Below are 24,020 nucleotides of genomic sequence, written 5' to 3'. Positions count from 1 at the left end.
ACTATACTAACAGATTTATTCCCATGTAAGCACAATAAACCTAATGAGCAGTGACACGAACACAAAAACAAGCCCAATCAACTACATACAACCCACAGCCTTAAGACTACTCCTCTCTCCCATCTTCAACATTCCAAAATTACTTTTGCTACAGACTATTTTTTCTTTTTTTTTTTTTTTTCTTTTTTTTGACTCATCTACAAGTTCTGAAATCTCGACAGGCCTTTAGACTTGGCAAGACAATTTTTTCCTTTGCCAAAGGAGGAGGAAGTTCATACAGTTCATACACAAAAAATTAAATGTGGATATTTTACAGTGGGAAGAATCATTCCCTCTCTTTCTTTACATTTCCTAGCACGCTTGACATGCTCATTTTCATTGGTGTTAGTCAATTAAGCTGAGTTGCTCATTTTAGAAGCAGTATTTTTTTTTTAATTTGCTTTAGGAGCAAATAATTTCCATGGGGGGGGGGGGGGGGGGAGAATTACAATCAACCTATATCTTCTGTATAAGGTAGCCTTAACAACAAAAATGATCCAAACACCCCAAATGCTTCTTAAGCTCTTGGTTTAATGATAATAAATAATGCCTCAGCAGCATTACCTCTTTTAATAATTGTTTTGGGAATGCTAAATCTCATAATAAAAACATGGTGCGTATCTTTTCATCCATGAAGTTATTACTATGCCTTCTAAACCTGTATCACCATCTGCCAATTAGTTTAATTTTTGGAAATCTGAGCTCATGAGTGACATGAATATGCACCAAGAACAAGAAATTGTACCTGACAGGATTCCCCTCCATAAAGCAGAAACTACCTGAAGTTTGATACAGAAATTAGAAAGGTTGCTTCGTCTGTTTTTAAATTATACACCTTGCCTCCACATTTATCATAGTGCAGATCTGCTTACATTTACGGTACTCCGAGAAGACAAGGAGCAAAGTAAGAATCCAGATGTCTTCAAAATACTTTACTTGGCGTAGTTACAATTTGCCACAGTTTAGAATTAAAATGAGAGAAAAAATATTTCATAGAATAAGGATCTAACCAAATAGTGCTGCGGCTAATCGAAGAAGAGCTGTTCTGGCACGCCCTCGGGACACTGAATCGCCCTAACTTGTCAGCTGTCCTGGGAAGCTCACCTTCAGTAAATGGCATCTTTTGCACACACCGATGTATGAGCCAGCGGTCACAGAACACAGTACGAGCTACAAGTAAATACACAGTTGATAGCCATGTTTGGGATAGGTAAGATGAGGTTCTTATTCACTCTTCTTATCGATGTACCTCATGTAAATTATACCTTCACAGAAAGTTGAGCTGCTGTAGATTAAGTACTTGAATTTTGATTTCACCTAATTAATTTTGCAGGTTACATATGCCAGACATTGCTGGACCTGGGAAAACTTTAGTCTTGTGTTACTTGATAGAAAAAAAAATAGTAGTAGTCATTACTCATTTTCCAAAACCCAAGAAACTTTGGATAATCAAGGTCACAGACGTATGTGACTAATTCTGAAGTATTGTGTGAGGCAGAGAGTAGAGGATGATTTAAAAGTAATGAAACCTCAGAAGGAGATAACAAATGCCATCAAAATCACGTCCAAATTATTATTTTTGACCAAGAAATGCAAAGTGAAACCAATTGATTAAAAAAGGGGAAGATGGGAGACACAGTGCAACACCTGGCTGAACCAATAACCACTGCAGTTTTTCAGGAAATATATGTATGTCACAAGACATTTCTCTCAAGCCACTCTTGGAGAGAGCAGAAAAATCTTTTTTCTGTCCCACTTCCTATCATATCATATACTGCAATAGAAGAAAGACATTAAGCCATGAAGTCCAAAGGAGGGTAACAAAGATGGTGAAGAGCTTGAAAGGAAGCCATGTGAGGAGCTGAGGTCCCTTGGTCTGTTCAGCCTGGAGGAGACTGAGGAGAGACCTCACTGCAGTTACAGCTTCCTCAGGAGAGGAAGAGGAGGGGCAGGCACTGATCTCTGCTCTGTGGTGACACTGACAGCCCGAGGGAAGGGCGTGAAGCTGAGGCAGAAGAGGTTTAGGCTGGATATCAATAAAAGATTCTTCACCCAGAGGTTGTTTGGGCACTGGAAGAGCTCCCCAGGGCAGCAGTGACAGCACCAGCCTGACAGAGCTCAAGCAGTGTTTGGACAATGCTCTCGGGACGCGGTGTGACACTTGGGGATGATTCTTTGGGAGGCCAGGAATTGGACTTGATCTTTGTGGGTCCTGTCCAACTCAGCACAGTCTGAGATTCTGTGATTATTCTCTGTAATGCAGTATTTCACGTGACAGTAAGTAGTGCCCAGTGGTGCTGTGTTACTGCATAGTACTCACAGCAAGATCTGAAATACTTTTATACTTCTTTTGAATTAATTTTCTTAATGACAAAAACCAAGGAAAATTCCAAACCCTCTCCCCCCACCCCCAAAAAAGGAAGCAATGCCTGATATGCATGCAGTGTCATGAGGAGGAATGTAAAATAGACTCCCTACAGTTTTGGGGGAAGTCCCAGCCTTAAAAGTGCCTGAGTAACTAGAGGAAGGGAACTTTGGATTCACTGACTCACATGAAGGTATTCCAGTGATATTTTTTGTTATTCCCATTTTTAATCTAAACATAAAAACCCTCCAAATCATAATTATTTCTTTATTGATATGAATTCATTTCCTAATTACTGCATACCTTTTTCCATTTTGTGTATTTCATCTAGCACCATCAAACTATAGAAATAAATTAGTCTCACTATAAGCTCTCACTGCATTACAGAAACTAAGACAGAGACAAGAGGTTTTCCCCTGTCATACAAGTCATCACTGAATATAATTTGGGATGTAGATCAGCAAATATAAACTGTATTGTTGGGGAAACTTTTGCTCTGTGGGTTGGGTTTTGGGGAGTGGGGTTTTGGCTGTTGTTTTTTTTCTCCAAACACTGTTGCTAAGACACAGGGTTGTGAACAGTGACAGGATATATTTTCCAGGACATAAATGGCAATGAGTCTATATTCCATTTAAACTACTGAATGCCTTAAGCAGGAGGGAGGTACTTGTATCTGCTTTCTGTCAACTTAATATTTTAAACAAAGATGCGTAGGATTAGTGGGCTTTGAAATGGAGTTAAAGATTTTTTTTAATCAGTGATACAGTTTTCAGGTAGGCATGGTAGGACTGAAACACTAATAAAATATAGATGGAATGAATATTTTTCAAAACAGACCAGATAAATGTAATTATTTAGAAAAAAATGATGTCATATGCATTTCTGTAACAGACTTCAACCCCAAAACTTGGATTTATTTTATCCTTTTATCCTTTCTATTTACAGGTTTTTACAACAAACTAATGCTACTGCTGTGAAAATGTCCAGAAGAAACAGAAACACACATTTTTTGTTCTATTCATCTAAGACTTTTTTCTTAATATTCTGTACATCACAGGAGCTGTGAGACAAACTGGGAGAACAGCAAGAACGTATGAGCCACTACAGCAAATCACTGTGCTGATCTATGTGCACAGATTATTCAGATCTATTCAAGATTTAAGAACTCATTCTCAGAACGGTTATTTCTATACAGACACACAAAAATATGGTATAATGCAATATATGCTAACCAGCACATGTAATATGTGAGCAAGAATACAGCTATTGCTGAAGACAGGTTTTACCAGTTGGAAAGAAACTAAATTCTGGGCATCAGTTCAAATAATACATAGCTTCTGCAATGCTAACTGAAGGAAAAGTTTTCTTTATGACTAATAGCATGATATTATTTTTGTATTGACTAAATGGGCAGCAGTAAAAACAGCACTACATTAATTTTGCCTTTCATAAATATCATGCTTTTCATAAAGAGCCCGAGGAGAATAAAAAAAAATGCACATATTTGTTGAAATGAAGCACTCAAAAGTCACTGAAAAATTAATGTCCAGTAGTACCCAATATGGACTGCAAAATACTTGAATAGAAATGTCAGACATAAAATAAAACTACCAAAGAGTTTGGGGGCGGGGGGGGAGGAACCAAACTAAAACCAAAACAAACCCCCCACCGAACAGCTACAATGATTCAGTCTAAAACCATCTAATATTTTTAAAAATTGAAAATGAGCTTGTTAAATTAATAAAAAAAAGGGACATTAAAATGTGATTTTAATATGTCTAGAAATATCTCAACAAAATGCTAGTGGAAAGATCCCTAATATTAAAAAAAAAGGAGGAAAATGGAAAATAAAAACAGATTTAGATTGAAAGCTAAAGCACGTTTTTAAAGCAAGGTAGTTAACCATTGCAAGTAGTTCTCCAGAAATAAGAAAGACTTTGTATCACATCACACCTTTAAAATGAAGTCTAGATACAGTTTTGATCAGAAGCTATTTTTTAAAAGCAAAACACTGCACCAAACTGTTGTACTTAAAAATGGGACAGAATGACCAGAATAGGCCCTTTGGCTTAAATTCCAGAACCAGTGGTATTTCACAATCTCATTTAGCCTATTCCCCAGTCTACAACCGCAGGAATTTTAAAAATGAACTACTGAGGAAGTCCTTAACCTAAGTTATCATAACGTCTTCATATGCATCTAAGAACTAAATCAAAAGTGTGAAATATGTCCTAGTTCTATAATAAATAAGTAATCAAAAATAGTGGTTCAGGAAGAGCTTAATTTTTAGCTTTATTTTACCTTTATAAAATTTCCAAAATCAATAAACAACAGAACCCACTTCAACCAATGCTTCCTTCATTCACAGTTCAAAGAATATCCCTGGTACCTTGTTGCAATTTAATTTTAATTAAGGCAAACCAAGAAAATCCTTAAACTACTTTCAGCCTTTTCCATTTTTGCTTTTATTCTCTTCCCTTAATTTTACACAAAATGTTTGCAATGCTTCAGATCTACAGGAAAAGGGTAATAATGTAGAAGTGTAATCTTACTTTATACAGTGACTGATAATCTGCCTGATACTAAGATTAGTAATTTTTACTTATTTACTTTGATACAAGTTTATGAGTCCTATTTCTCACCTGAATTTCATCATATCAATATAATCTAAGTCACTGATGCCAAATTTCAAAATATAAGGTGGGAAAAAATGAGCTTAAAATTAAGTTATCAAAGAGTTTTGCAAGAAATTAAGTATTAGTATTATTCAGACAGATCAGCTGCAGTGATGAATGGATATTCTGTAAGTAATAGTGTATCAACTGTTGACACCAGTATCTGCTTCTAGTTTTTAAAATCTAAGTCACCCATGAGCGCTGTGACTAATATGACTCTGAGTAGCAAACTAACCATCAGTTGTCTGAGTTCAGATACATTAAGACACCTTTTAATCAGAATTAAGATCATTTAAAACTATAGATATAAATATATCAAAAGATACTTCATATAATCCATATAATGTTATTCTTATAATTCCATTTTTCACAGGAATGGGTAGAAACTGAGCCACCTTGGTTGAAAAAGGATCTTTTTCAGCAGGGATGGAGTATAACTAAGAAAAATTTAAATAATTACATGAAAATAGAAAATTCCTTTGTTTTGAGAAAATATCAGACTCAAAATGGTAATAAGAACACATATGGCTGATGCAGTATCTTTTACAGCTATCAGCATCAGACTTACAATTCTTAAAGAATCTTACAGGTATTGCAGTCTCCAGAAGCTGATGCCATTTCCTGAATTTTAACAATCGATTACTTTATGGATGTTGCAAAGAAACCAGCTTGCATAAAATTCACTATGTCTAATGCTTATCAAAGTACAAAACCTGTGAGAAAAACAAATCCGCAAATCTTGAGGAAAAACCTTGCAGCACTATGGCTTTATGCACCATAAAACTGTTCCACTAAAGGGGCTGGCCCCTAGTTTTGAGGCCAAATAATCGCCATCAGGAGCAGATGAATAAACATGCCACGAGCTAAAAATCTTGCTAAAGAACAACCTGCTCCACTCCCTGTAATTGCACTAGATTTGATAAGAGTAATGAAAACTTTATGAACGTTAAAGTGAGCAAGACCTACTACAATGCCACAAATTGCCATTTTAATATCAATCACATTTGTATTTAATACTTTCTCCTCCTGAGGCTTGTATAGGGTACTCTATCACATGTACCCTGGTGCTGAACACAGCTGATTGCTAATCTCTGTTCTCGTGCAGCACCACCTCTGTGCCTCACTAATAAAAGGATAACAATATTGCAATGCTCCATCACAAATATTCTTCTGTACAGAGTAATTAGACCTCACAATTCCCTTTGTGAAGCTGGTGTTCTGTTGGGTCTTCAAGGATTAAAAAAAAAAAAACCAAGAAGGATGGGGGTTGGCACAGAAGAAAGGTGGAATAGTGATGTTTGTTACATTGCACCAGGGATCTATAAAAGACTCAAAATGGTCACAAAGTACAAGGAAGGCAGGAAAGCCTGCAGGTATTCGTGCTCATGTATATGGGATTTCCCTTTTCTATTTTTCAGTATTGTTGGATTCCAGCTCTGGTATTTACTGAAGAGAGAGAGCTCTTTTCCTCCTGGTTGCTTAATTAGCATGGCACAGTTGGCCCTGTGACTCCGTCAGAAATGACACATGCGTCAAAAGTGGAATGGGTGTCCTTGCTGCAAGGAATTCTATTTTTAAGCAGAAATGACTCATCAACTACTGGGGTGTCCCAAAAGCTACAATTTGTCAAGCTGTCAGGAGAAAAGGGAGGGGGAAAAAAAGCAAAAGAGGTCACATCTTTATTTGTATCTGTAGCTTAAAAAACAGAGGGATAAGACTGATTATATGTTCAACTCCACTCTGAAAAGCAATCGTCTATGCAAGCCATGTTCTGGTAACAGCTACATGATCTGGTATTTTTAAAACCTCAGCTGAGTTATTTCCTCCTTTATAATATATAGATTTGGGAATTTGTCCAGTGCTAAGGAAGAATGCTTCTAAGCTCAGTGTGCACAACTAATCTGTCTACAGGGACAGAAAGCATGGCACGAAATATTTGCAGATGCTTCTGGATTAAACAAACAATGCAAACATTCATTTGGAAAGAAGAAAAAAAAAATAAGGAAAGGTTCTAACCAATGATACAGTGGTGGGGTTTTTTAAGGAATTTGAACTGTAATTTGAGAAGATGTTCCCACAGCAATACTGGAAACAGATCAAGCAACATGGCATGAGTTTATGAAAACAGAGAAGTGAAACCGAGCAGGCCGTAAGTGTCATCTATACAGTTTCATCACACAAACTGACCTTCAAATTATTGTGTAGGTGGTGAAAACCAACACAGGGCAGGTCTCCTGAGAACCTGTCTCCAGTGAAAGTTACCAGAATCTAACCTCTTAAATATCTAAGCAAATAAATGCTAATCTAAATATTTTTATCCACATTTCTTAAGTCAGATCAAAGTCATTATCCAAAGAATGTGTGTAGGCATAACAGTGTCAATAAGCTTATTTTATTGATGCTCTACAGAGAGTAAATTATTATTCAGAGACAACAATAATTAGTAAATTTTAATTCATGCCAGCAAGTAAGCTTGTGCTTCAGATGCTGCATAACATGTAGTGCTGCAACACAAATATAATTTTCAAAATTAATATAAATTTAGAGGACTAGCAAACCACAGGAATGAGAAACTGAGATGTTCTATTACAATTGGGTTTTATCCATAGTCATGGGTAGAATTTTAAAAGGACATTGGTTCTGGGGTTTTTTAGATAACAGAGATAATTTTTAACACTCTGGTTTCACTAGACTCAGAAACCTGAGTTCATGCAGAGATATGAATTGCATATGGTATCAAAACGAATGCAAGATTTATGCAAGCAGGGCAGCAGAAGATAAACTCCTGAACTTAAAACATCACTTAGAAGTATGGTTTTCTAAACATGCCTGATGTCTGTCTTCAGGTGAGCCTTCAAGCGAAAGACCTTACTCTGGCACAAACCAAACTGAGATCCCACCCTAGAGAAGCTATTGGAATTTATGGCAGATGGGAATAATCTTCCCAAAACAGAAATAAAAATCAATGAAGACTGCCAGGAATCAACTAGAAGCAGCTGTCAATTTGCAGTTCTTTTTCAGCCTGATGTTTAACCTGATGCCTTCGGATTTCTCAGTACACAAAAGCAATTCATTGGAAAAGATGCAGTTCGGCACATAGGAGGGCTGAATATCAGTGTTATTCAAATGCCCTTTAACAACGGGCGCTTGGGTGAGGCAAAAATCTGCTACAGCCTTTGTCAAGCCACTGCCTTGCCCCCACCACCTGAAAGAGTTCAGGTATCCCACATGAAGCATACAAAACCAAACCACCCATCAGCAGAGAGAAAAGAATTTGACTCAGAAGAATATTATAACACCAATGTGAAAACATACATGTTTAAATTTATTTCTTGCAAACAGTTCAAGAACAAGCAGTAAACTCACTTGCCATAAATGCCACTTGTCATAAGGTGTCAGAATGAACTTCCAACAAAGTAGAGGGAAAAAGAATTCTCTACCTCGTGGTACTACATTTTTGTTTGATTTGTTATTCATTTTCAGACAAGAAATACAATCTAACATCTGAGTCAAATTCTCAGAAACATTACTGTATGTATATACACAACTTCCAGAGTAAAGAAAAAACAACAACAAAAAACTCCAAAAAACCCAAAACAACAACAAAACAAACAAACAAACAAAACCAAAACAAACATACAAAAAAACCACACCTCACAGATCAGCCACACTAAATGACCAAAGTCTTATCTAAGTAATCGTGGCTTTGAACTGCCAAGGAACATGTTATGAAAATAGTTTGCCCTGAGCCAGGATCACACATCTTCCTGGGGCTTGGATCCATTTCAGAGAGCCTCTGAATTTATAATAATAATCGATAAGAAACTGTGTTATGCATTAGATGAAGATGTTAAATGCTAGTTTTTACCAATGGCATTTTTAAGCAAAAAAATATCCCCGTAAGATTGAAATTGTATAAACACTGTGGACACTCTTGCAGGCTTAGATCTTCAGAGTAACAATGCGGTCTTAATTTCCTTTGTCTCCCAGGCCACATACTTAGCTTTACATAGCACACAATAATCAGATATTCCAACATCCTACCAGCCGAAATATCACCAAGTGTAATTTGTAAAAGCCAAATACCAGTGAAGCAGGAAATTCCAGAACCATCCTATGATTCTCTTTTCCAATATTTCAGCACTTTCACAGCTCTCGAACTTTCCTTAAGTTCCAAACTAGATCTGCAAAGTCATAAATTATATAGATTTTATCATTCCTCCAAACATTATAGAGAATGACCTTTGAGTACCATTCCACCTACCCACTGGAACAGTGCCATGTCTGCCCTCCCTACATCACAGGCAGCAATACTTTAGTGTAAAATCCTGCTTCTTTGAAAAAGCCTTCTAATATAAATATAACTAACAAGATATTCAAATTAGACAACACTGAAGTCAGACCTCCATTTCCAATTAATTTCCTCCGTTCATCCTTTAAAGAGAGACACCTGAGAGAGCAGCATGTCTCACTCTCCTAAAAAGCACTGTCTTAAAAATGTGGCAGTGATACAGATTTTTGTCTATACTGAAATCAGATTTCTGTCAATTAACTGGAAACTGGAGAAGGAAAAACTAATGGCTGAACATTTTAATAAAACACATTAGTACATTCCACCTAACCCTTAAAAAAGAAGGATCTGATTCCTGAAATATAGTACTCTCATCTGTCGAAGAGATGACAAGAATTCAAACCATAAAGAATTTAAGCCATTTAAACCAATTGGCTCATGAAAAAGTGAGGACTTAGCTATTTAATGATAGAACTCTTAAGCCTGCTATGTTCAGTATAAACACATTAATTTAAGTGACAGATATTTACTTAAAGGCCTATCTAGCAACATTTTCATACAAATAAAGTCAGTAAATATCACTGCACGTACAAAGTTATGCTCTTTCAGATTACTGACTTATTTTTGGAATAATACGATTATACAAACTTGAACTTCAGTGATTCCTTAGCATAGCATGCAACTGGCTGCAGCTGGAAAGCAGCTTTGCAGAAAATGACCTGAGCCTAGAAGGTCACCATGAGCCACCCATGGGCCCTTGCAGTAAAGAAGGTCAGCAGCATTTTCCAGGTTGCTTTAGGAAATGTGTCCCCAGCATGGAGAGACAGACACAGAGGAGTGAGACCAGCGGAAGGCACAAAGGTGTTAAGGGACTGGAGTCCTGTCCTTTTGTCTGACAAAGACTCAAAGAATCTTCTCAACATCTATAAATACCAAATGGAGCCTCCTTCAGGTATTAAGAACAGAGCCAAACTCTACACAGTCATACCCAGTGACAGGCCAAGAGGAAATCACAGTTACTGAGATCTTTTACAAGGCCTAACACTTCAGAAAAGTAATACCATTGGAATTCATTGCATCATCCAGGTGGTGCATCACAATTGTAAAAAACTTCTGTAGTGCACCAAGGGATAAAAACAGTACCCAAAAACTTCCCCAGACCTTGATTTGTCAATTGTTATGGAAGGAAATCTATTTTTTTTTTGCCATTTTATCTGTAACTCACTCACAGTGTTTCTCATTTAATTCACTTGCAACAATTCATTTTCATTATCTAGCAAATACAAACTACTGGCACTGATAAACAGAAGCTTCATTACAGTGGTTTGTCTAGAGAACTCAGAATATTTCCATACTGCCTAACCAGAGATTCTGTACCACCAGTAAAAACCAATGTTACCACCAGTGTAATCCAACATTATCTCATTAACATGATAAACATGTACAGAGGAATTCCCTTTATTCATTATTATAATCTCCTAAATAGATTGGAGGAGTCGTTCAGGTGGTGTTTTACAAATTTTATCTGCATATTATTTGCCAAACTCAAGCTCTCTGAATGTGTCAGAGAATGAATGCAAACACTGAGCTAAGAGATGGACAGTACATAAATCATGCATCTAACTTTCAGTATGCCTCACTACACCCAGATCTTTTAATAATTCAAGATAACACCTATAATGATTGGTGGTTAAGGGACAATGTCTAACAACAAAAACTAGGAGACATATAATCATACCTAACCCCTTTGTCCTAGAGAGCCAAGTGCATAGTAACACATGGACAATCATCACCAGGTGGTTTTTTTTACCCCTCCACTGTGGCCTGTTTCTTTTGGTTTCTGCCTTATAATAATCATATCACTGCTGTTGCTGGATTTGACTCCTAATTAACACCATCTTTGCCTAACAAAGACTTTCAATCATTCTGGTATTCAGTTGCCTGCAGAGGCCATGCAGCTTCGACTGCAGCATGCTAATGAAAGCAATGAATCTTAGCTATGGATACTTTCCCAGGAAAAGCTGCAGAGCAATGAAGAAAACTAAAGTTCATTGTCACAAATAAGGCATTCTTCAGGAAATCACTTTTCAAATAAAGCAGTAATGGTGTACACTCAGCACTGACTACAAGCACAGCAAAGATAAGATTAAAATACTTATGATTAAAAATCTTATTTAATGTTGTATCAGTTAAAAGAGTATTGACTGAGGCTTTAAGAAGCACAGATTTTGAGATTTGCTGAGAATCAGCAGTAGGAACAAGTGAAGTTACAATTCTGTTATAATACTAAAAACCAAGTTACTTCAAAATAAATACAAGAAATTTACTTACATATTTAAGCTAAATTTTCTTTGAATCAGGAAATTACACCTATCACTCCATTTGACAAGTGAACAGTTAATAAAACTAAGGGAATTAAAAGTTTATTTTTCACTTTGTATGTCAAAAAGAGGTGGAGAGAACACATATAACTGGATTTCCTTCAGCGTGGAACAAAATTTATCAGTTCGCAGCAATGGCCAGAAATTGATGCAGTATTAACAAAATTAAAATTACCAAAAAACCAAAATTTTACAGTGACACCAGCTTCAAGGTACTGTGGGAGACTCCCCTCCCAAGAATGCAGGGACCAAGACTGTTTTAATTTACTTGCCAAGATACAGACCATTGTAATTTCGGCAATGGTAAGCATAATCTAACAGCATTTCCTTGAACCAGATTCCAGAATTTTAAGTCTACTTCTGCATCTCTAATTCATGCATCATAGAAATCAGTACATAAATTAACTCTACTTCACATGAAGGAATGCTCCCATAGCCACTCAGTGTGGGTTAATGAGCAATGAGCATGCTAAGACAAAGTAGAACTTTAGAAACATAATTAAAATATTTTTGCATGACTAAATTTCACTATAAGCAGGAAGGCTTGAAACAAAGTTTAGTACAATTTAAGTCCAGCTTACTTAACTCCTCAAATATGAAGACTGAAAGGCTAAGTAAAATCTGTACACACTCAAAATACTGGTAAGTACATACTTCAGAGTACAGAATCATGAATTGCACATGATATGTTCAACAAAATGATACAGCATAGCCCTAAACCTGGTTACTTGAGGAGGGGGGGAAAAAAAGATCTTTTACTTCTATGTCTTGCAAATTGCAAAGAAATATTGCATTCAGAAAACCAAACTGTAACCTGAGAACCATAATAAAATCGAAGCTCAAACTGAACTTTTTCTATGAACTGATTTCTGATCCTATTGGACTCATCTTTTTTTTTCTTTTTTAAATACATCAGGCCAATGAGATCCACTCAAAATTCAGATGTCGCATTGTTTATTTACAAATGAAATTAAAATTGCTGTTTCATTGAAGGGCCATGAAACTGAGAAGCAGTCATCAAAACATTCTGCAAATTATTCCAGTTTAATATAGAAAAGTTTAATGATCTGTAATAAAACCACTTGACTGTTTATGTTTACATAGTCTTACAGAACTATTCAGATAAACTTCATACCTCATACATGACTGTAAAAGGGGTAACACAACCTACACAAACGAAAAGGATGCAAATTCTCCTGGGCAGTGACACTGTATCTGTAATAAATTTAAATAAATCTTCCTCACCAGGCTGGCAGTATCTTTGTAGAACATTCTGCTGAACAAAATCAAATGTCTTTCAGAAGACAAAACACAGAAGTAGTAGCAAACAAGCAGGAAAGCCAGACAGAGTGCACTATCAACAACTTATACTCAAACGTTCCCATAATAAAAGAAAATTCGTAAAGGACTTGAAACAAAGGGCTACTTTTGGGAGGAGGAGGGAAATGTTGTGTTCCTCTGAGGAATGGCTTTTCCCCTCAGAGTCCCCCTGAAGCCTGTGTCATGTAGTTGAACCCTTTTTCCCCTATCATACCTACTCCTGACCCTACTGGCTCAGGGCCAATATCTTTCCTTGGCTCTAAACGAGATATACCCCTGTTTCTTCCTGGTTCACTCTCTCTCCTCAGCCTCCTGGAACATCACATCGAGAATAAAGCTTGGACAGAAGCTGGGGGTGAGAGCCACTCTTTTGAAATCTTTATTCTGTCTCTCTGGAAACATATTTCCCTAAAACCCCTGAATAACTGAGCTAACGAGAGCAGAGGGGTGTTTAGAGGGAAGTATCGTTTCAGGGGAATTCTAGTAAAACTTTCCAAGAGAATTTGCTAATGACATTTTTCTCCTTGTGCTGTCACACAGGAAACTTCTCAAACACAATATATGGATTTCCAATGCATCCTTCCTTCCTAATTTATTCCCATGCCATGCAATAGCAAGAAACCAGCATGGATCCTCCAAAACAAGAGGAAACAAAACATGTTGCATTGCTTTGCTAAGCAAGTTCTATTGTAGTATCTCTGTCATGTTTCCAGCTAAATTGCTACTAAACAAGTAGAAAAAAATCACCTAGGTTGGAATCATAAAGTTTTACTGTTAGCATGGGTGAGAAAGAGTGGCTCCACCCTAATTGTTAAAGACAAGACCCAAAAAGTGAACTCAATGGTACCACAGGAGACAGAAGATGCGCAAGAAAACTATTTTCCGGGAGGGAATCACAATCCTTAAAAAGAGTCATCCACATACAGAATGAAACATAAAAATAGAATTAATATGTGTCTTTAAGAGCAAACTTTTATGCAGTAAGATGTGTTTGTGGATATTTTATATATATAATAGAAGTTGGAAAAAAGAATGATGCAGTAGTCAGAATGTCAACAATGAATTTGCAACTGCGACAAGGCAGCTTAACATTTAGAGATGTTTCTATCCTTCTTATAAAATTATTTGATTAATAGTTTGTGGTGGCTAAAAGTATTTATTTGTGCTCTCTTTCCTGTCATAGCACTGATGAAAGGGGTATGGAGGGTATGTCCTGATAGCTTTAGAAACATATAAAGCTTTAAGCAAAGTCACATTTGACTAAGAATAGACATTTGTGAAAAGCACAGAGGAGATGTATATGAACACAATTGTGCCCATTTTTTGTGATGAAGTATGGTGCAGAATTCCAAGTTTGTACCAGAAACAGAATCAGTGCAGAAATATTTTACAGCAACACAAAGCTACTTAACTGGCCCTGCTGAGATGTAGGACTGACTGCTATGAAGGATGCTGAAGCTGCACCATTTTCTCAGATCTCACATCTCTCCAAAGAGGATTGCACTGGATGTGCCATTTCATCTGGTACTACTCTGGCAGAGCGTCTGTCGGTGTGATGAACTGGGTAACATAAAAATGCTCTTAGTTTACCCTCCTTTCACAGCTGTGACAACCTTCATACTTCAGTTCAGCCTTCATACTGCAATTAATCATGACACATGCTCGCTTCAAAAAACTCTATGGTCTTTTCACTCTTCCCTTCAGTATCTAATGAAAGAGTGTTGTTTATCCTGTCTCTCTTGATGCCCCTTTGGTATGAAGTCTTGCAGGATTCCTCTCTGGACATAGCATCATTGCAGCTATAAATCTACAGACAGATTAAGGGTCTTGGATGAATAGATCACTGGCAAGATCTATTAGATGACTTTTCACTCCAGCACTCTTCAGCTTTGGATTGAAAACACAATTTTTCTAACCCTCCAGGTAAGAGCCAGTAACAGGTGAGAGTCCATGGCCCAGGCAGAACACACCAGCTCTGGAATAAGGGAGAGCATACCTGGGTGCACATCACCATCTCTCTGGTGGGAGCACTAGAATCTATTTGTTTTCACTGATCCTGGCAAGCTGTAGTCTTTGTTGTTCCAGCTGCTTTGCTGAGGATATCACCAGCAATCCTCTCACCCTACTTTCGATATTTCCTGTTTGACTAAATTCTCAAAGGAATGACTTTTTCCAAGCACATACCTGTGGATCTTAAATAGACTGATGTAACACTGTGTTTGGTTCTGCATTGCTGAAATGGGGGTCAGGTCAGCAGAATAAAATAAAGCAGAGTTTTCCCCTTTGGGGATGTTTCTAGCTTGAATTAATCTACTAAGCATTTACAAAAAAAAAAAAACCCCACAGAAAATACCAAGATGTGTGTGTAGAACTAAACAAGGTAAGAGAGGAGAAAGGAGGAGAAACTGAGGAAAACGTGTACAAGTACAGTATGCTAACTTCAGGCTTCTGAATTTAAACAGCAGCACAAGTTAAACTGAAAACCAAGAGAAATGCCCAGTTAAAACACTTGATCAAGCAATCAATATGCTGGTAGCAGTACATGGATTAGGTGTCCCAAAGAAAGCTCAAGTATCCCAGAGACTATCCCATGTTGTCAGCTTTCCTCTCCTTGAGGAAACAGTCAAAAGACTCAAGAATGAATGCAGCGCTTAAAATTCATTTTATATATCCATTAGTTTCACAAAAAACAATTACCCCAACACACAGCTGTAGTTGATCTGAAATTGAAACATAAGTAGAAACAGGTTTTAATCTACTCCACACTTTCAACCTGGAAATATCAGGCATCCAGAAGCTCTGCCATTGTGCTTTATAAAGTTTTACAAAGGTATTCAGAAAGGGAGCACCTTACATACACTTCAGTGGTGATGTATTAAGGAAAAATTGCTAAAATTAACAGAAACATTGTAATGTTAAGAAGAAAAACCAATTGTCCTCACTTCAAGGATGCTCAAGACAGAACGTGAGTTTTCCCACCACTTGGCTCCTCTCCATGAAGAAAACCTCTACCTTAGTTATCTGCTTGACATATTAACAGCTTCAAACTTGCACAATACAGAGTTGGCTGGCATCCACGTATCTAAGAATGTCTTTTGCTGGTGCCCCCACGTTCCTAAATATCAGGATGTACAGATGTCAACAGTGGAATGTTTGATTTTCTGAGTCACAGAATGACTGTTTTAGAACATAACTACTACCATTACCAACAGCAGGCAGGCTCACACGGACTGACTTTGGCATACAATCATAACCGTTGCAGTAATGGAAAGCCTTAAACTAGTTCAGAGAAAAACAACAAGCATGTCATCATAGAACTTTAAAGTGTTATTGAATATCCCTTTCCCAAACGAATTGTATTCAAGGAAGAATACTTCTTTAAGTCCCTTTTTATTTGTTTCTTCTGTGTTAGGCTACCAGTTCTCCTGTTACAACACTGCCAGTGTCCAGCTGGATGTGAACACAAGAGTGGAGTGTGAACAATATCAGAATATGATCTGAGTTACCCTCATCTGTATCAAACCACCACATAGGCAGAGGAAACCTTCTACTGCCTGGCCAAAACCACAACATTTACACATGTCAATGTAAACCTAAAAAATACTGAGATGCTCTGCAGACACATAGGTCACCTCATCTTGGTAGAAACCTACCACTCCCAGAAGCTGGAAATACAGAGATGCAAGATACAATGCTCATACTGTCTAATTCATGCAGAGGTTTTCAGAAGCGTTCTTATGAGTCTCCCAAGATGCTTTTATCCTCCTCCAAACTGCAATTTTCTGACAAATATTTTTAGCCTGTATTTCTTATCCTAGTCTTGATTTTGAAAGATTTTACACATGCGTAATGAATGTAAAAACTGTAATTTTGCAATAGCAAGTATAATCTCAATACACAAAAGTAGTTTTCCTCTCCATTCTACAGATCAAACGTGACTGTGTTCAATTTAGTTTATGTAATTTTTTCCCCTATTCTTGAGTTATTTTTGTAGAACCTATGCTATTATAAAATTCTTTGCACTCAGGCGATGAGACCAAGCACTGATTTGAAGTAGATGAATGGAGAATTTTAGAGATGTATAATTGCTGCAGTAAAGGAGAGAAAGGAAAATGTACTCAAATACTCACTTTGATGAATCTATGAAGTATATTACAAGAGCACCAATACTAAGAGCGAAGACTAAGACAACCTACAAAAAAAAGAAAAGAATAGTTATTAAACAACACTAACCATTTATTCTTTTACAGACAAAAAAAGACAACAAAATAAATCACAAGCTACTTTAATTTCAGCTCTAATTTTCTTTAGAAAACTACGCCTACTTGAACTTCAAACATTACATATTATCACAGAATGCTTTCTTGCACTGAAAAAGAGACACTGACTTTACCAGACCTATCCTTCAGGGTTGCTCATTGGTGCATAAAGCAACAGTGACAACAGATTAGACTGAACTTCCATTTATATACATGGCTATGAAACCCATAGGAAAACTGTAAGACAGCACTCCTGTCTGAACTTTCAAACAGTTTAAAGCAATACTTGACGCAGCACATCATGACAGCTACACTGCTGACAGTCTTAACTGTTAAAGCTACAGATGAGCACTGGAATGAAATGGAAAGCCTTAAACTAGAATAAAAATATCTTGATTGAATACAGGCTTCAGACCTCTTTCTGAAGCTGCTGTATTATGAACAAGCCTGACTCAGGAGCACAGTGCAAGGAGGGGACACACAACCTTTTCACTCTAAGTAGACTTCCTGAAACAATGTGGACGTTCCTCTGGTCTCAGCTATCAATCAATGCTGTAAAGGTTGCATCTGAAGAAAGGTCTAATAATTACTGCATAACCAAATTCTGAAGCTCTGCATGGCCAACATCAAACATGCACATACCTTCCAATAAAAGAAACTCATTAATGAATTAATATTGCATCATTACTAGAACTTATTAAAATAACTGTACAACTGAAAGTTTAAATTATTTTTTCTTGGTTTTATTACTTACTGACCACAACATTTTTTACTTTGTGAATGTCTGAAAAAGAGTATTTTGCCTGAGTACAAGTATCTGTTGTCTTATCAGATGCATTATCACCAGAATCAGTGAGATCTGTCTGTCAAATTCAAGAACCAAAGCATGAAATCCACTGGAATAACACTTTTACTACTTAAGTCTAATATAATGTTATCATCTCGACTTTAACTCTTCTTTCATTGTGTACACATTGTGTGCAAGGTGAAATAAGTGATTAAATTCATATCAACTGGTAGAAGTCTCACCATCACAGAAAAATATAGTGGTGAATAGAACTTGTGGATTGTTATCTGACAATATACCCCAAATTATGATTAGCAGTGACCCAAGGCCCATTTTTCTCTGAATGAATAAGATAGTGGGAATCAAATTACTATGCACACTCTGCCCTACCTGTTGGAATATTCCAAGCTACTCCCAATCACAGTTTCGATCTGAATCTAATATGCTCCATTATTTATTAGCAATCCATTTCATGGAAAGTCTTCATTTTTGTAAAAGCGCATTTTAAAAAGTGCTGAGTGTCCTGCAAATACAGAGCTTACAATTTTGGCAAAAAATTTGATTTTTCCTAAGCCAGTTTTAAACACAGCTATTCACTTTTAAATAATTTGAAGCCAAGTATTAGTGGTAATGTTTTACCCAGCATTCTGTGGAATCATTTTGATACTAACAGCACCCTCAAAAGCACTATTAAATACATGTATCTCTTAAAAAAAAAAGAAACCAGCAATAAAAGCCCAAAGCAAACAATCTACAAATAACAAAAGAAAAGAAGAAAAAAAAAAGAACCCCAAAAAAGCCCAAGTACAAAAGAGATTTACCCCATGGCAGGAGCTTTTGGTTGCAGAATGCTGAAATGGCCACTTTATGCTGAAAATGAAATTTGAAAAACTAAACTTGCAATCCATTTGGGACTCTACTCTTCTCATTCCTTCAAGTTTCACAAAGTGCACAAGGACTTAATGGACTTTGATTTTCCTTTTCACATGGTAAGTCTTATGTAACATCATTCAGTCATTGCCTCCTACCCAGAGGAGTGTTGCAGAGCAAACCCAGCACAACACTGTATCAGCCTTACATTTCAGTTATATCCAACCCTTTATTAATCATCACTGTGTTACTAAATGTTACAGAGATTCTGGGTGAGACCTTCCAAAGCACTTAAGGCTTTTGTGTTCTATGACAGTCCATGTAACTGCCACTAAAATACAAGTATCTGTATTCTGCAACCAGCTCCAGATTCCCATGCTATGCCAAACAATGAGATATGTATGTATGCAAGACGACAACGTTACCCTCGTGTAAGAAAGATACCAGATTTTAAATTAAGGCTTATTCTTCTCTTCTATTGCCTTGAAACACATACCTAACATGATCCATAATGTTTCAAAGAGTGACAGAAAGGGCATCAGAGGAAAATCAAATCCAAAACTCCATTTCTTTTTCCTGCTAGCAGAGAAACACACTTTTCACTTGTTAAGTGACTTGCTAAGAGGAATTGAGCTGAACTTGAAACCATCAAGCGCGTGGAAAAAGCAGACCCTGAACCAATCAGGTTAAAGTTGTTCTTAATAAATAAATAAATAAATAAATAAACACACACACACATATATATATATATATATATATATATATATATATATATATATATATATATATATATATATATATAAAAATAAATTTAAACAAATCCCAAACTCTTGTATGCTATATGATATAATCTCAGATGCAAGCTTTTTGCTGTATTCCCATCTAAATAAAGCAGAATGTAACCTGGCTATTCAAACCCAGGATGGCAATTACTGAGTTTGTTCTAGTCTTCCTATATTCCCTGGGGAGATAATGCCTATTTTAGGGACCTTACTATGCTTGAAGGGTGTCACAAACAGATCCATACCCCAAATTCACAAAATCTGAGGGAGGGAAAAGCACAAATGTAAGTGAATTACTGCCTTTTTCATTAGCTAGGCCATGGCAAGAAGCTTGCTTGCTCTGCTTATAATTTCAGCGCATTTGCCAAAACAGTGCAATTGCCACACATCTATTCTAACCTCTCTGTCCAGAAGGAAAGAATCCCTTAATTTTTAACAGCTTGCTGTTTTAAGATTGAGAAATGTGAACTCATATGCTAACAGCTATACTAAGTACTTACTAACAAATTAAAAATAAACACCAATCTGATTAAAGGAAAGAGGGGGAAATACATGGAATAGTTGCTGCATATCCCCAAATCTTTCATTTAAAAAAGGAACAGAGAAAATCCAGCCCCAGATTTCAAAAGTGTAGAATACCTTTTTGAGGCAAGAATCAGAGAAACTTCAGATAAAGTTCATCTAAGAAAAAATGAAAAATGTTTTGACTGATTCCAAGATGCTCTAGAAGCGCTTTGACCAGAGTCAAAATTTAGGCATCCATAATAAATACAAAAAGAAAAAAAGAGAAAGAAAAGAAGTGGAGTTTTGATAAGGGTGCATAATAGGGAAGCACCAACTCTGAGAAACGCTGTCCCAGTTAAGCTCACCTTCCTGGGCCCAGCCTATGTAACAAAGGGATAATCCGAGGGGTGGCACTGTTCCCCCTACAACTCCGAAACTGCATTATTGAAGGAAAAAGGGAAAACGAAAAGGCTGGTCACATTAGACAGAGAGCTACAGTAAATAATGGAGAGCCATGGAGGGACTCTAGAGCAGGAACTTCAGTCTCTCATACCCTGTAACACTCGATTATTCTGTGAACATCGAAACAGAACTCTTTGAAGTTTCAAAGGCAAATTCTTGCTTATACAAAATGAAATTATCCAAACATAATTAATACAAGACAGCATAGAACTCAAGGGGCAAAGCAGAAAATCAAAAAGGAATAATCGTCTCTTTTTATTTTCCTCCAAAATTAAGTATTAAAATAGGAAGTATGCAGTGAAAAGCAAAAAACTTGCAGAAATCTGTAACCCCTAACACCTCAGGGCATCAGAGAGTTCTTATTTTTCCTGACAACAATCTGTTCTGTACTGTTCTTCAAAAGTGTTTCTTACAAACTCTAATTCTATGGTGAAATAATTCAACCTAAAGCCTACCATAATGCTTAGAATATACTAGGCTGTCCATTATTAATATTTTTTTGAAATTCACTTAGTTTTCATTTCTACAGAATTCACACTGTAAATTCTGTTAATAAACTACTCATTTTGATCAACAATGATTTAAAATAAAATTCCATTCATTTTTATATCTATAATTAGTTATGGAGAACATAAATTATTTCCTATAGACATAAAGCTAAAATCTCAATGAGCCATCCAACTTCTGTTACACCAAAGTTAGCACTACTACGATGCCAATAGCCTAATATTTTGATCTAACTTGGATGAAAATTCTAATACTTTAAATATAAACCCCAAATGTCCTTTAACCGTCAAATAAGAAATCAACTGTAGTTCTTTATATTATAGACAGACACAATTTACTTGTCCAGATTTGTAAGGAAGGAAAACCTTAAAAATCTAAGGACACAAAGTTAGGAATTTCTTCTAGCTTGGCAGTCCCAGCATTAAGATGCAGACTCCAGGAGTCGTACCCACATCTGTGTAATTTTTGTAATTTAACTAAAATAAGACGTTCTTGACCACAGAAGATCCAGAATGTCCTACCTTAAATTGCTGTTCCACTAATTGACACCCTACATGCAAAGAATAAAGTTCAGAAGCCATTCCATACAGGCAAAGCTCTAACTGGTAAGAAATTATGCTCTGCAGCTGACACAAACAACTGAGCAATTAATATATCTCAGATTAATACAAATACAAATTAAGTGCTATTTACTATAAAACAACATAGATGCTTATTCTAAAAAAATCAGTTTTCTACCTTTTTGTACTGTACTACTTACTTCATTGAGATGCTTTTATTTATATTACCTTTGAACATAAACCAGTGAACTAAAGCAGCTGCTTAATGTCAAACTATAGAATTCACCTAAGTTCATCCAACAAAATCACCTTCAGAACTTTGTAATTTGCCAGTCAAATAAAATGTATTCAGATTTTTATACAAATTAGTAGTAAATTTCTTGTTTAGACATTTTTTTTCCACTATACCCTGCCTCATAACCAGGAGAAAAGCAGAAAACGATCTCTCAAGTCTATTATCAAGAGGACCTAGGACCATGCTCTAGATGAAGTTGAACACTGACTTTTCTTTGGTATTGCCCTGCCTACAGTCTTTCTGCCTTTTCCTTACCTGGGCCAACATATACCCAAGGCAAAAGTACAAAATAGCCACCATCTACTCTAGGGCGTCATGAACTCCGAAGGGGCTCCTAGAACACCATTATACCTCACTTGGGTGCAGCTAGATCGTATTTCTTATTGATGAAATGCTCTGAATATTTTCTAGAACAGCTGCATTCAATGCTGTTGTTCTTCTCTTTAAAGAAAAGTGTCTGAGCATGTGCCAGTTGTGAGCCACCTCACAAGAATAAACCATGAAACACAAGCAAATGACGGCTGAAGTGAATAGGAGAAAGATCAAGTGACAAAATAAGGAAAAGACTAAACAAGATTCCATCTTGCTCCCACCAGCAACACTAAATGAAAAGCTCAAAGAAACAGGAAAAATTTGTCATTGACCTTTTATTCAAAAATGCAGGGAAACAGATTTTGCTGCGAATGCATTCTCTGTATAAGAGTCATACTTGACATAATGCTATGACCAGGCAGCAGTGATATATGCAGTGATTCTCATGCAAATACAGGCAAAGTGCAAATTCTACAGCCAGGACCTGCTCTTGATGACAGAGTACATGCTAACAGCAATGAATCTTAAGGGTTCTGTCTGCTGGGCAGTGTCCCAGCTATTAAATCTGCAGTGACTTAGTGATCTTACCACTTAGCATGCAGAAAATGCAGGTGGTGAAGGAAAAATAACAAAATATTATAACCTTCCTTTTTACCATTTTTTCCAATCTTTGAATGTCAAGATTTAATATCCAATTCTAGAAGCAACTAAAGTACCTTCAAGCCAGATGATGAGCAGCCTCATCTTTCAGAGAAGTCACAAAAAGTTCAAAATCACCCAACTGTGAAGAGAATTTACTAACTCTTAGTTCTGAGCTTGAAGCAATTAGAGCACTAAAACCAAACTTTGCAATTTTGATAGCCACATTGAAAACTTCTCAGAAACCCAGACTCGAAAATGTTTACATGCAAGTAATTTCCATTCAGTTGCATTTTCTGATTTTGTTTGTTGTTTACTGTTATTACATAAAAAGGAGTTAACTAAAAAGTTAATTAGCTATTAGATTTTACGGTAACTAATTTAGTCATCAATACACAATAAAAGCAATACTGTAAACTTTGGCAGCTTTCCGAGATTTTTTGCTATATAAGTTTTCCCCTTCAGCAAAGGGGAAAATATAGACTTATATTTTTCAAGAAAAGTCTGAGTTTATCCAAAAGAGGAGGTGAAGGGGACTGAGAAATGCCTGTCTAATAAACCAATGGGCAGTAAATTCTCACTGAACTTCTGTCAGAAAATTCATAGCAAGGATTTAATTTTAAAACCAAAAGGTAACAAAGTAGGCCAGTGTGAGCTCTGACTGAGGACCATGAGCAATCAGAAGGCTTGGACATAGTCCCTAGTCCTACCATTCTTGTGATGTGTAACTTAAGCATATTACTTGACCTCTTCAGGCTCCAATTCTTCCTCTTGCTTTCATTTGGCAGGAATACTCCATGACGACTCATTAGGGCAACCACTCTCTTCACTGCAGGTGTTTGCAGTGGATCTTGCACAGATGAGAGCTCTCCTGTGGCCACAGTAATCAATCACCAAGAGCCCAAGCTGGACATGGCAACAGCAGCAGCACTGCCTATGACAGCAAAGGGGCTTTGTGCATATAAGGGTTTT

General features: G+C 36.6%; 1 protein-coding gene across 21 annotated transcripts in view; it reads right to left on the bottom strand.

The window, feature by feature from the left end:
• KCNMA1 (potassium calcium-activated channel subfamily M alpha 1) overlaps positions 1–24,020 on the bottom strand; it is a 434,865-nt gene that overhangs the window by 219,051 nt on the left and 191,794 nt on the right. For all 21 annotated transcript variants that reach the window (XM_040071955.2, XM_058421618.1, XM_040071957.2 and 18 more), the window contains exon 3: positions 17,202–17,263. In XM_040071955.2, coding sequence (XP_039927889.1) covers positions 17,202–17,263 — 62 coding nt within the window. The remainder of the gene's footprint in view (positions 1–17,201; positions 17,264–24,020) is intronic.

The sequence above is a fragment of the Hirundo rustica genome, chromosome 8 (assembly GCF_015227805.2).
Source record: "Hirundo rustica isolate bHirRus1 chromosome 8, bHirRus1.pri.v3, whole genome shotgun sequence".
Classification (NCBI taxonomy): Eukaryota; Metazoa; Chordata; class Aves; order Passeriformes; family Hirundinidae; genus Hirundo; species Hirundo rustica.
This window is presented reverse-complemented; position numbering and strand designations above follow the sequence as displayed.